General features: G+C 55.6%; 4 protein-coding genes across 7 annotated transcripts; 2 read left to right on the top strand and 2 right to left on the bottom strand.

Moving 5' to 3' along the window:
* Nucleotides 1-324: 324 nt before the first annotated feature.
* On the bottom strand, nucleotides 325-4,230 carry H310_11019. 2 transcript variants are annotated; one of them, XM_008877554.1, is made up of 7 exons: nucleotides 4,064-4,230; nucleotides 3,359-4,011; nucleotides 3,201-3,302; nucleotides 3,047-3,142; nucleotides 2,173-2,997; nucleotides 1,033-2,121; nucleotides 325-977 (listed from the first exon to the last, which is right to left on the bottom strand). In XM_008877554.1, the coding sequence occupies exons 1-7, from the start codon at nucleotides 4,206-4,208 to the stop codon at nucleotides 426-428; spliced, it is 3,462 nt and encodes a 1,153-aa protein (XP_008875776.1). In that variant the 5' UTR covers nucleotides 4,209-4,230; the 3' UTR covers nucleotides 325-425. The 2 variants fall into 2 exon arrangements, with proteins under 2 accessions (XP_008875776.1, XP_008875777.1); XM_008877555.1 differs by having other exon boundaries at nucleotides 325-970.
* Nucleotides 4,231-4,289: 59 nt separating this feature from the next.
* On the top strand, nucleotides 4,290-6,000 carry H310_11018. 2 transcript variants are annotated; one of them, XM_008877552.1, is made up of 9 exons: nucleotides 4,290-4,318; nucleotides 4,361-4,457; nucleotides 4,504-5,019; nucleotides 5,070-5,146; nucleotides 5,205-5,349; nucleotides 5,395-5,537; nucleotides 5,599-5,701; nucleotides 5,768-5,821; nucleotides 5,864-6,000. In XM_008877552.1, exons 1-9 carry the CDS (start codon nucleotides 4,305-4,307, stop codon nucleotides 5,939-5,941), a joined length of 1,227 nt encoding a protein of 408 aa, XP_008875774.1. In that variant the 5' UTR covers nucleotides 4,290-4,304; the 3' UTR covers nucleotides 5,942-6,000. The 2 variants fall into 2 exon arrangements, with proteins under 2 accessions (XP_008875774.1, XP_008875775.1); XM_008877553.1 differs by having other exon boundaries at nucleotides 4,290-4,457.
* A 767-nt stretch (nucleotides 6,001-6,767) lies between these two features.
* Nucleotides 6,768-7,172, top strand: H310_11017 (hypothetical protein; the record flags this gene model as incomplete). Its single annotated transcript, XM_008877551.1, has 1 exon — nucleotides 6,768-7,172. One exon carries the CDS (start codon nucleotides 6,768-6,770, stop codon nucleotides 7,170-7,172), a length of 405 nt encoding a protein of 134 aa, XP_008875773.1.
* On the bottom strand, nucleotides 6,846-11,134 carry H310_11016. Of its 2 annotated transcripts, XM_008877550.1 has the most exons (10): nucleotides 10,635-11,134; nucleotides 10,151-10,574; nucleotides 9,989-10,102; nucleotides 8,932-9,934; nucleotides 8,736-8,887; nucleotides 8,566-8,688; nucleotides 8,332-8,519; nucleotides 7,924-8,283; nucleotides 7,231-7,876; nucleotides 6,846-7,186 (listed from the first exon to the last, which is right to left on the bottom strand). In XM_008877550.1, exons 1-9 carry the CDS (start codon nucleotides 11,084-11,086, stop codon nucleotides 7,825-7,827), a joined length of 2,868 nt encoding a protein of 955 aa, XP_008875772.1. In that variant the 5' UTR covers nucleotides 11,087-11,134; the 3' UTR covers nucleotides 6,846-7,186; nucleotides 7,231-7,824. The 2 variants fall into 2 exon arrangements, with proteins under 2 accessions (XP_008875772.1, XP_008875771.1); XM_008877549.1 differs by having other exon boundaries at nucleotides 7,231-8,283.
* Nucleotides 11,135-11,203: the final 69 nt, after the last annotated feature.

Raw genomic sequence — 11,203 nt, 5'->3', positions numbered from 1 at the left:
GGATAAATGTTTTGGAGGTAAAATAAAACCCCTCACGCACCCCAGGTTAAACTCCTCTATTTGAATATATCTTGGGATTAAGAAAAAACCTAGTGGTGTAAAAGTTATGGAAGTTTGAAAAAAAGGATTCCTTTTGCCCAAACGGACAGTATGTATTATGTGTATGCACTTATAGTAAACATTATCAATTTTCAGGAGGTCTAATACTTCGAAGTACGAATCAATTTTCGGCCAACCAAATCACAGCATCAATTCTTCATCGCGTCGTTGTCATGCCGACGTACACGACGAACGCATCGAGCATGGACGTGTTTCGGTGCAGCCGAGATATGTAGTCGCTGGTTATGTTATCGGTGGAAGCTGTCGACAACGGCTCAAGGATCTACTGTAACACGAATGCTTCACATCCCTCCTGGTGGCTATTCTTAAGCTACGACAAGGATATAGGAATCTTGTGGCTGTTGGTGCACGAGAGTGGCAGCGACTGCGGAAGTGACGTTACTTGGATCGCGCGTGTTCAGCGAAAAGGATGGGTACGCAACCCGCCCCACGTGCAGCGGTCGCAAGTGAAAGGTCACTGTCGATCGCGCGCGCTGCACGGTTGGCCCTGCACACACCCAGCTTCGTTGGGTGGTTTCGTCCAGGCCGATCCAAACTGTGGTCGCGGTGGGAGGGAGTGTCACCTCCACGTCAAACACAGTCCATTTTGTGCGCGTTGCCGTCGACACACCGGGTGAACACACCAGGCGATACAACGGTGATGGCAGGCCAATACATACCTTGGTGTCGATCGGCACCGGTGGAAGGGCGCCATGATTCGTCCGGGGGTCTTTCCAAATGGGCGAACAGTATACCGTCATGAGAACGGCAGCATCTCCAGGGAACTCGGTCGTCACGTCGACCAGGAATGCCGCGTGGCACACTCCGGACGGCTGAAGTACCATCTTCTCAAGTTGGGCATTCGGGTTGGCTACAATCTACGTCGTCGTTCGGAATTGCCTCGTCTGACATAGAGAGGGGAAAACAGCTTACGCTGAGGCCGGGACAACCGTGCGCCTGGTTCGCGAGCAGGTTCGCTCCCCGAGCACTTGCTGCCAGGCTTGCACTGTCGCCGCTTACATCGACACGCCATTCGTACCGGGAGGGGTCGATTTCGACGGCGACTTTGTCGTTGGCAACAATCTCGACCTGGACACAACGCAGCGAGTCTCGTGCGCAGCTGCGTACGGCCGTCGTCACATGCACCAGCGGCATGATGGCCAGTTGCATCTCCGCGTGACAGGTCACGTTGTACTGAGTCTGGTCGGAGCTGCTTGACGTAACCATAGCGTGGCACACCGCGCTGACGTCGAGCATGCCGCACACATCCCAAGTCGATGCCAGAGTAAACTCGAACGTCATGTCGGCTTGTTGAGGTGGCGATATCGGCAGCGGCACCACGATGACGGAGGATGTTGCGTCGCTGGCTTGGTGAGATGGCGTTGGGCTTGAGGACGACACGTGAAAGTGGTCGCCTCGCACAGTCAGCCGCAATGAACCGCCTCGGACAATGTCTTGATGCGGTCGAACGACGACGGTCAATGGTGTGGACGACCGAGGGGATAAAATCGGTGGACACAAAATGTCGACCGACATGGAACTCATGTAGACCGGACCAACACGAAATGCCACGGGTTCGTCCAACGGCAGCAAGACCACCACATCGTGGGCTAACTGACACTGCAGTTGACGGATTTTGTACCGTCCGTGGGGTAGTGTGGTCTCGAGGACGTCAAGGGTCGTCAGGGCGCGCGCACGTAGGACCGCTGGCGTTGAAGCCAACGATACAACGTGATCGTCGAGTTGTGTGTCAGTGCGCTCTAAGGATGGGCTCGCCTTGGACGGCGTGTGGCTGTCTCCTGAGTCCAAGAACGCAGTAAAGTTATCGATGGTGTCCATCATGTCGCTAGTGGACGACCGCATATAACTTTGGCCAGGAGCTGGACGAGGCAGCTCGTCCAGCGTCAAACAGTCGTCGCCCATGTCTTCGCGATCGCACGTGACAACGATTTCTTGGACACTGACGTCGACGCACAGGGCATTCTTCACCACCACTTGCAGCCGCACACTGAAAGGTGACGACTACACCGATGATTCAGTCGGCGAAATACTGGTGTAGTCGTTCACCCATACCTCGACCACAACTACCGACGGCTCAAACACATGCGTCCACACGACATGGACGACATCGGACGACGCTGTGTCTGTGGCGGTTCGAGCCAATGCTTGAAGGCATAGCCCCCACACAGTCTTGGACCCTTCGTCCACAGTGGCGGCGGCGTCCAGGTGGAGCCAGTGCAACGCCATATCGACAATGTTGTGAACGCGTCGGGTGCGTTGGCTCAATTCCGCAGACATGAACCGAACGAGTGTCTCATGCATGAGCATCCACCACTGGTCTTTCTCGTACTGGTGTAGTTGTACCAGAAGTGGAGACGCAGCTGCGTCGTCCGTGCCTGCAATCGGGTGTTGTTGGGCAGCCAGGTATGCCGCCAGTCGAACGCGGCCGGCTCTTGCGTACTGGATCGCAGCCAATTGCGTGATTTCGTCACGCCCAGCGCGGGATTTCAATGGATACCAGGGCGTGGTTGACAGTGGTGATGTTGTTGAGAGGTCGAGCGCTTTTGCATACCGTCGAGCGAGGTAGAGGAGATCGCCCAGGGCCATAGCTGACGCCGGTGTTGCGGCACTACCGGAGGTCTCGGGCTCACATGACACGCACAGTGCGAGCGCGGCCCCGACAGCCCATTCGGACGCGACAACCGTCGGGAGAAGGAGCGCTTTCATGAGTTTGACCATTTGCGGAATGAAGAGGAGCCCGCGGCGACACACTTCGACGTACGACTCCATCAGGAACAGAGTTGTGACCTGCCGGCAAAACAAGTACAACCGAACATGCACGACGGACGCAGTGTTGACTGCGATGTTCATCCGCACCATTGTCATGTCTAAGTCAAACTACACCGCGGTGACGTCGCGGTGCATTGCTTTATCGAGAAAAGCGTACCGGCGTCGAGGTGAAGATTGGGTCGTTCAGGTCAACCTTGACATGATTGGGCTGCTGGTTATCCAAGCCGGCATAGATAGCATCGAGCTCGTCGTACTACTCGATCATGCTGCACTTACAAGAGCCGCGGGGTAGTCTCGAAGCGAGATCGTACGTGTCGTAGGGAATCATCGTACAAGGTGGCCTGGATGTACAACAGAGCCAAGCTCTCCTTGACTTGAAGAAACGAGCAAAAGTCCCATCCTGACAGCGCGCGCTAGGCATCACGCTAGTTGGAGCTGGGATGCAACGGAAGAAGGGGGAGCAACACACCTTGCCGTCCAACACCCGCAACTGGTCTTCGTACTCTGCGCATCGCACGTCGAACGCGTCCATAATGCACGCCTTGAGTTTGATGAGGACCTCCGACCACTGGCTTTCGTGCTGCTGCTGCTGGCCAGGCACCCCACTACTCCCGTCGAGCACGTCGATCTTGCAAAATCGGTCGAGCTTGGACTTGTCGGATCGGTTGTCGGCAAAGTCGCTTTTCATGCGTTCAAAGATCTTGCGGTAGACCTTGGATGAGTCCCGAAACGATTGAGACAACGCGCCTAGCCCTAGACCTCGCGCCACCGACGACGATGACAACGTTGTTGGAGCTTGCGTTCCCAGCGGAACGTACAGGACGAGCCATTCGTGGCCCTGGAGGGCCATGCGGTCGACCCATGACGATAAAGACGGCTTGATTTTTGCCTTGTACGATTCCATGTCCTCGCATTTGACCACAAACAAATGCACTAGGCTGGTCGTTCCCCCCACGGGCGACGACGGTTCTAACTGCTGGAAGTTGACATGCAGGCGGTCTATAGTCTTGTTCGACTGCAAGTGATTCTTCCAAACAATTCCACGCAAGGGGAGCCTCTGGCTCAACGATGGCGATAGGAATTGCCACACGCCACCATGGTCCTCGTAGGTCACGGATATACCTGTGAACGACAGCATGCAGTAGTCTCCGCTTGAAACGCCATGAGGACGTACCGTTGACTTGAGCAGTGGACGGGGACACGTTCTCGCTTCCTGATGTAGTTGATCGTACATATCCATAGTCTTTCAGTTGTGGAAGTAGTGGAATGCTTGCGTAGAGCGATGCGCCACTCGAGCCGGCATCGCTTCGCCTTTCCATCTCGAGAGCTGGCAATCTTTCAGGGGATATCCGGATAAATCCGCTGGGATTCCGGATACGAATCACCCATTAAAACGTACGCTTTGCCGCCACATCATGGACGGAGCAAGGTACTGACGGCTCTTGAAGAAGGTCTCATGGGTGCGCTGTAGCCAAGTCCCGTCGGTGCTGAAGTCGGACTACCTGCGCGATGATGTAAACAACGTTGACCAGGATGAACTGGAGTCGCTGCGCCGAAATATTGTAGAGGTAGAACTTGTCCTTGTACTCGCTGAATGAAACATCGCTGTCGTAGCTCGAGCGCGAGTTTTTGCTCGGACAAGTTCAAGCCCAAGTCATAAGCGACATCGAAGCTACATCGTCGTTGAAGAGCCTAACTGAGCACCTGGCGAACATGAACGTGACCGAGTCCTGGGCGGTCATGCTTGCGCGAAAGAAGCAGCTGTGGGCTGCATGCCACGAGCGCGAAATTGCGGTAACTCAGATCAAGGACACGCTAGATCAAATTGAGGTCACACGACAAACGCTGCAACAAGCCGAAACAGACGCCAAAGACATCGCAGTGGCCAACGCGATGGCTCGCGACGAGTGGAAGAGGCTACAGAAGCTCAACATACAAAAGAAGACGGTCCTCGAGATGGCGTTCAACGTGCAAGTCAACAACGAACAGTCAAGTGCACAACTTGAGGAGCAGTTGGCCGCGGGGGTCAAGAATGACCAGGACAGAGAGCTCGCGTTGAACGACAAGTTGCTCGAGATGACGGCCAAAGTCCAACAGGCCCGTCAAACCCTCGACAAGTTGCGCCAAGATGTACGTGTCTGGTGTGAAAATGCCCAATCTCGTCCTCACGGGGGTTGCAGGCATCACGGCAAGCCGGGGACGTCCAGGTGCTCGAACAAGCCAAGAAGTGTGCAAATCTGAACAGCATGATGCAATGGTGCGATGGTTCGAATCGCTCGAGGAAATATTGGCTGTCGCAATAAACGGGTGTGCAGGTACTCGGAAATGCAATCGCTTGTCGAGAAGCTGACGGGGCTGCGCGTGTTGCGAGTGGAAGCAACGCACTTTGACGTGCAAGTGGGTGCCTACGAAGTCCGCCTTGTCGTGGATGTCGACTCGTTGAAGCTCGAAAAAGTGCAGGTCCCGCCCCACCTCGAGACCTCCATCAACCCAAAATGGACCTAGATTATTCCGCCGACGTTGGACATTACCGACTTGATCGAAATCGCCGTCGACGAAAACGACGTGCCGTTCCTCCTGCGAGAGACATTGGCTCGTGCGATCAACATGGCGCAGCTGCAAGCTCATTTGGACATTCTCGCAAAGGAGTATGCCGATCGACGCCATGGTTATACGAAGAAAGGATCTTACTTCTCCGGGCGTGTGTAGAGGTGTTGTGTGCGTTCAACGTGGAATGGATGTGTCGCTCACGTTTGGAGCGCCCGACGACAAAGTGTTCGTGCAAGTCGAAGTGAGCTCAGAGTACGGGCAGGTAAGCACATGGCACTTTGTTTTCATCGATCGAGGGGAATTGGATCTGATTGAGTGGTGCGCGCAGGACCACGAATGGCTGCGAGTACGCTCCATCCGGCCCGCGAACGACCGATTGCAAGTACGTCCACGGGCCTTTGTCCTTCACTGAGTGGTGCTCTAGACGGCACTAAACACGACTCTGCAATGCCGGAACCTCGTCGACTTGATCCAAGAAATTGTGCATCAGTTGTTGAGATGATTCGCTTCAATACACCGACGATAAGAAAAACGGGGGTGTCGGTGGTACGCATGTCCAACCAGCAAGTCTGTGTCGCATGCGGAGGGCATCGAAAGTCGTCTAGGTGGCGCTTGATTGCCACGGAACCGATGGGAGGTCCGATGCGCAGGATGCAGTCTTGACGCGCCTACGACTTGTCGAGTTGCAACTTGTGATGACAATGCGCAAGGGCCAGTGACGAATCGGCATCCCCATGACTGGCACCAGCGAGCGAAGACTCGGGACATCCATGTCGACTGTGCTGTACCATCCACCACACAGGCTGGCATCGTGCAGAATGACATCGATATGTCGGTGTTTCAGTAGTCGAGCGAGCGTGGCATGCGTGCACGTGCAGTCTTGATGGACGTTGTGTTGCGAGGCACTTGCATGGCGACATTGGCACACCATGCCACTTCTCCATTGCCATGGAAAGGTCGGCGGCTACCGCAGTTGACACGGATAACAAGTGCACTGCGTTTTGATGGCACGTCCAGGTAGACTGCTCTACGCTTCGCCCATGTTTTGCTGACGATTTGAGCGAGGCTGTCGAACTAACAGCCCACGGACCACACTTGAGTGCGCTGTCACTCGCAGGTTGCCTCGTGCCATGGTCGCAAACGCGCCACTCCCCCGCCATGGACAGTTCAACCAGGTGTGTTCTGATGGCATTTCCGGTCGGTGCGTCGCCCCATGTGCGACAGTTGCAGTCTCGTCCTGTCTCGGGTAAGCTCGTTGAACTAGACGGGGTCCAGTCTGGCAATCCCAATTTCCAAACAGCGGCGGACTGCGCAAGTAGCAACAAACGATGATGTGCCGTAAAAAGCGCGTGCGGCATAAGGCGACGACGGCGCAAAGGGCGGTACGATGCAGCAACCGCACACGTCACACCACTCCAACGCATGGCATTATTGAAACGTTAGACATGGCCTCAACTCAAGCGATATTAAACGCGATCGACGGTCTCCGCCGCGAGATCAACGGGCTCCGCCGCGAGATCGACGGGCTCCGCCGCGAGATGCACCAAAATATCAGCGGCCTCCGTCAGGACATCGACGGCGTTGATACTCGCCTTGGCGCGGTGGCTCTTCTGCAAGTTGGGTCCAAGGCCGACAGGGAATCTTTGCACGACGACGTTGCCGAGATCTGCGGCGAGCTCCATCACGTCCACGAAAAGATCGATGCTGTTGCAGCTCAGCATGCAGTGTTGTAGGCACACAGGTCAAACTACATTGAATGTCATGGAATCCTGTTCTCATGGTACTTCCTACCGTGGCTTCGCGAACAATGCTCTCAACGGGTAACGCGATACAAATGTAGTCGTGGATGTGAAGACGGGCAATGGCAACGTTCGTCTCTGGCAACGCCGCCGACAACGACAAGCTCAGCGTGCTCGCACACTCATATCCATATTCCACCATGGGCTCAGTCTTCCTTTCATGACGCACAAGGAAGGGTCGATGGAGGTAGGCACACGGCACGAAAACGTTGCGAGAACAAGACAGGTCGCTTCATGCGTTCGCGTCGAGACATCGTGGAGTTGAAACGTCATGGGGGACCGATTTGCGGGAATGAACTCGTCATGCTAGTGCGGGGTTTGAACAAAGGCATGACCTATCAAGACATCGTGTCCGAAGAATGCGAGCTCCGAGGCGACGAGGTCGATGCAGTGCGCACAGGCTCCGGACAGAACACGCATACGAAAGCATGTTTGACAAGCCAGGTTGCCGAGAACAACGTTGGTCTCCTTGACGAGGAGCAGAGTTGAATCCATGGCGTGACCACGTCGTGTGTGGTGCGTGGGATTGCTGTAGTACCGTCGACCACGCGACAGACCATGAGCACGCGTCATGATATCATGCGTGCTAGCCGTCGATACTGGATGGAAATGGAGACTGGGATTGCTTGCCAAGCCATCTACGACAGCGATTCTGCAGCAGGACAATAGATCGGCTGTCATGTACCTTTGTCCTTCACCAGATTGAATGAAAGGAAGGAACATGGTTTGGTGCAGAGAGGCGACCACCACGCGCTCGGAAGTCGCAACGATGTCGTGCGGACTCGCCCACTGAGCATTCTGCAAAGCTTCTGCCACTTTGGAGGACATGGATGCTGGGATGCAATGGACTGCTGGCATCGCTCTCACGATCCGAGCGGCTGTCGACTTGGCCGCTTCGGATCGTCGCTCGACGAGTTTGAACATTTGCATGTCTCGCCACAACCCAAGCGTTGTGGACACATGGAGCTGTTTGCCGAGCGCTGTCACGATGTCGACCATGTTTGCGTCGCGAAGCAGAGCAACACAAGTCTCCAACGACGTCCTCCTGGACAACAGTTTGTGATGTTCCGCTTTGGATGTTGTACGGCCACACCTGTCTTGGTCAGTGCTGGTCGCTTTGTCCTCGGCCAACATGGCGCGCTGCTCCCGGCGTAGCGTGAGGCTGTCCAGTCTTGTTGTTGTTGTCGAGACAAAGGAATGTCGTCGAGGTAATGTTGTGACGGCAAGGTCGCGGACGCTCTTTGCCATGGTCACGGCGTCGTCCAGCATGTCAGCATTGTCCTAAGCGGCTCGCAAGTTAGGGGACATGCATGGTTCGAGTGCGCACCATGGCACAGTAGAATTCGTCGAGAAGGTCTTGAACATCGCGGTGGTCAACCGCTACATCGTTGAGACGAGCAGTCAGTGCTGCAAAGTACATCGTCACTGCGTCCGCAGGTTTGCCTTGCGCCTTCAACCACGTTTGAGTTGATCTCCCAGAAGTCGTGTTTTTCGTACCAAATACACTTGCGCAGTGGCCCGTCGGATCTGCCACGACAGGCGAGGGGTCGCCATCTCTTCTGTTTCCCGCAAGCCCGCGATCGCTTGGCTAAAGTTGCCCAAGTCGCGATACACAGCCACCAGCTGCAGGGCGGCTTCGTCCGCGCCTCCTACAATAGATTGGTTGAGACGAACCTCTCGCCGGAGTTATCACCGATGGCCAGTGCCGACGCTGCCGCTTTCACTTCGATTGTAGCCATGTGGCGTTCATCACGGGTCGCATTGGCTTGCTTCCGAATCGCCTGGAGCTCTTGGTTCATGGCCTTGGCGGGCTCGCGTGTCAAGAGAACGTGCAGTTCTTGCCAGCCACGAAAGTGGTCTTCCTTTGGGGGAACGACACAAGCAGTGGGGAATAACATGTCGTACTCGTGATGTCGTCGACGCGCGTCCATGTGAAAACGCCAGTAGCATTGGTCGCAAAACGGAATGTCGCAGGACCGACATTGCTTCGCCGCGTGGCGGTCGACGCATTGGGCGCACATCGGTCGTGAATGCACGGGCGAAGCAACGGGCAGCGGCTGCAACGATGGTTTCGAAGGGGATTTCGATGGACTCGACGCGGGGCCTGCGCGAGGGGTAGGATTCAATTGCCACCACGGTAGCCACGCCTGTTCGCTTGCCTTGTTGTTCGATGCCTTGTACTGGAGAAAGTAGTGCAGCATCTCATGGTGGCCTCCATCGTGCAAGCGTGAGAACCCATCGCGCCCTTGAAAGTCTCGGTGGTTCATGTTCCCGCCCTGACTAACCAGATGCAGCAATACGTCAAAGTGCCCACGGCTGGCAGCTTCCAGGAGTCCTGTCACGCCGTCACGATTCGTCTGCGTCCAGAGGCAGCGCTGCATGAGCAACTGCACCGTGCTGAGAGCTCCGTTGGCGCATGCGAGGAGAAAAGCCGTGTGCCCGACAGGGGATTCGTGGCTGGGGCTGATCAGCCCTTCATCGTGCAGTCCGTCCAGAACCTTGTCCATGGAGCGATCGCTGAGATTCCTGTCCAAGTCTCGATAAAGTGCCTCCAGCGCAGCGATTTCGTTACGCTCTTCAAATGTCGGAGGAGTGGAAGGATCCAAATTGAACTCGTTGCCTCGCGCGACGAGCCTTTCCATTCGAAGATGACCATAGGCCCGAGCATGGTCCGCAGCCGACCGGTTGGCTTTGCACTGTCGTGGGGTTACAAACGTGAGGCTACAATTCGTCGTGGCGTGCAGTCGTACGTGAACGAAAGGGTTGGCGTTGTGTCGCAGCAAGAGCCGAGCGACCGAGAGATGGTTCCCTTTCGCAGCTTGCATGAGAGGCGTGAGGCCATGAGCATTGTTTCGTTTTTGAATCTATGACATAGAAGGTCGGCCGTCGTCTCAATGGCCACGTCGGCATACCTGACTGGAACTACCTGGCTGAGCTAGCAGAACTTGGACAGCAGCCAGACGCCCCTTTTCACACGCCACCAAGAGCGCTGTGACCCCGCCTTGCTTTGACTCGTTCCACGGTGAGCACTTCCACTTGGGTTCAAGCAAGATTTGAATGGCTGCCAGGTCGTCGGCTACGATGGCAACGACAAGGGCAGTCTTTCCGTCCTGCGTTTCGACATTTGGATCGCCACCAAGTTCGAGACACCGCCGCAATAGGTCGTGGCGGTGTTGGATAATGCAACACAGCAGTGGCGTCATGCCGTTCCAGCTCTCGAAGTCTGGATCTCCACCATTCTCCAGGATGTGAACTATGGTCGTGCAATTCTGAGCTGCTACCGCTGCTTCCAACTTGTGAGCCCACCACACTCGGTTTGCTTGCGAAATTTGAGTCCTACGACTGAAGTTCAGCCTGTGGTGTGACTCTCCTTGCATTCGGCACATCTGATTGCACCTTTTCACGGCATGAACGTTCGCCGCTTGGTTGATGCGGTCCGCGGCTGCCTTGGCCAGCTCCGTGCGTTGATGGAAGCTCTCCACACGCTTGTCCAGTTCTTTCCATCGTTTGTACCCTCGCAAACCCGGTGTGGTCTCGCCCAAATGCGCTGTCGTTGCCACTTTGCGAAGAGCTGCGCTTCGCTGGTAAATCTTCTGCTCCGCCTCGTATGTTCTCAATGCATCGCTTGCCCGCCAAACACGTTCCATTGCTTGGCACTCTGCGTCCAACTCTCGCATGGCAAGTGTGGCAGCAAGTTGAGCTGCAGTTTCGGCAACTTCCATAGCCTTTCGCGCATGCTGTCGCTTCCTACCAAGGCGACCAACTCGTCGACGCGCAGCATCTTGACGCCGCGCGACAGCAGCTTCATACGCGTCGAACGCGTCGACTTCGTGGATTGCATGCGCCATGGTAACCCTCACACCCCGTGGCGCAGGCTGAATGTTGATTAGAGCGATAAGATACGGCGATAGCCCGGGAACGTTTTCGCGATCGTTTCGAGTTTGTGATAACGTCAAGCAATAATT

This window comes from Aphanomyces invadans, assembly GCF_000520115.1.
Source record: "Aphanomyces invadans strain NJM9701 unplaced genomic scaffold supercont1.29, whole genome shotgun sequence".
NCBI classification, from domain to species: domain Eukaryota; phylum Oomycota; class Saprolegniomycetes; order Saprolegniales; family Verrucalvaceae; genus Aphanomyces; species Aphanomyces invadans.
Note: the sequence above shows the minus strand (reverse complement) of the source record. Positions and strands in the feature narration are given on the sequence as shown.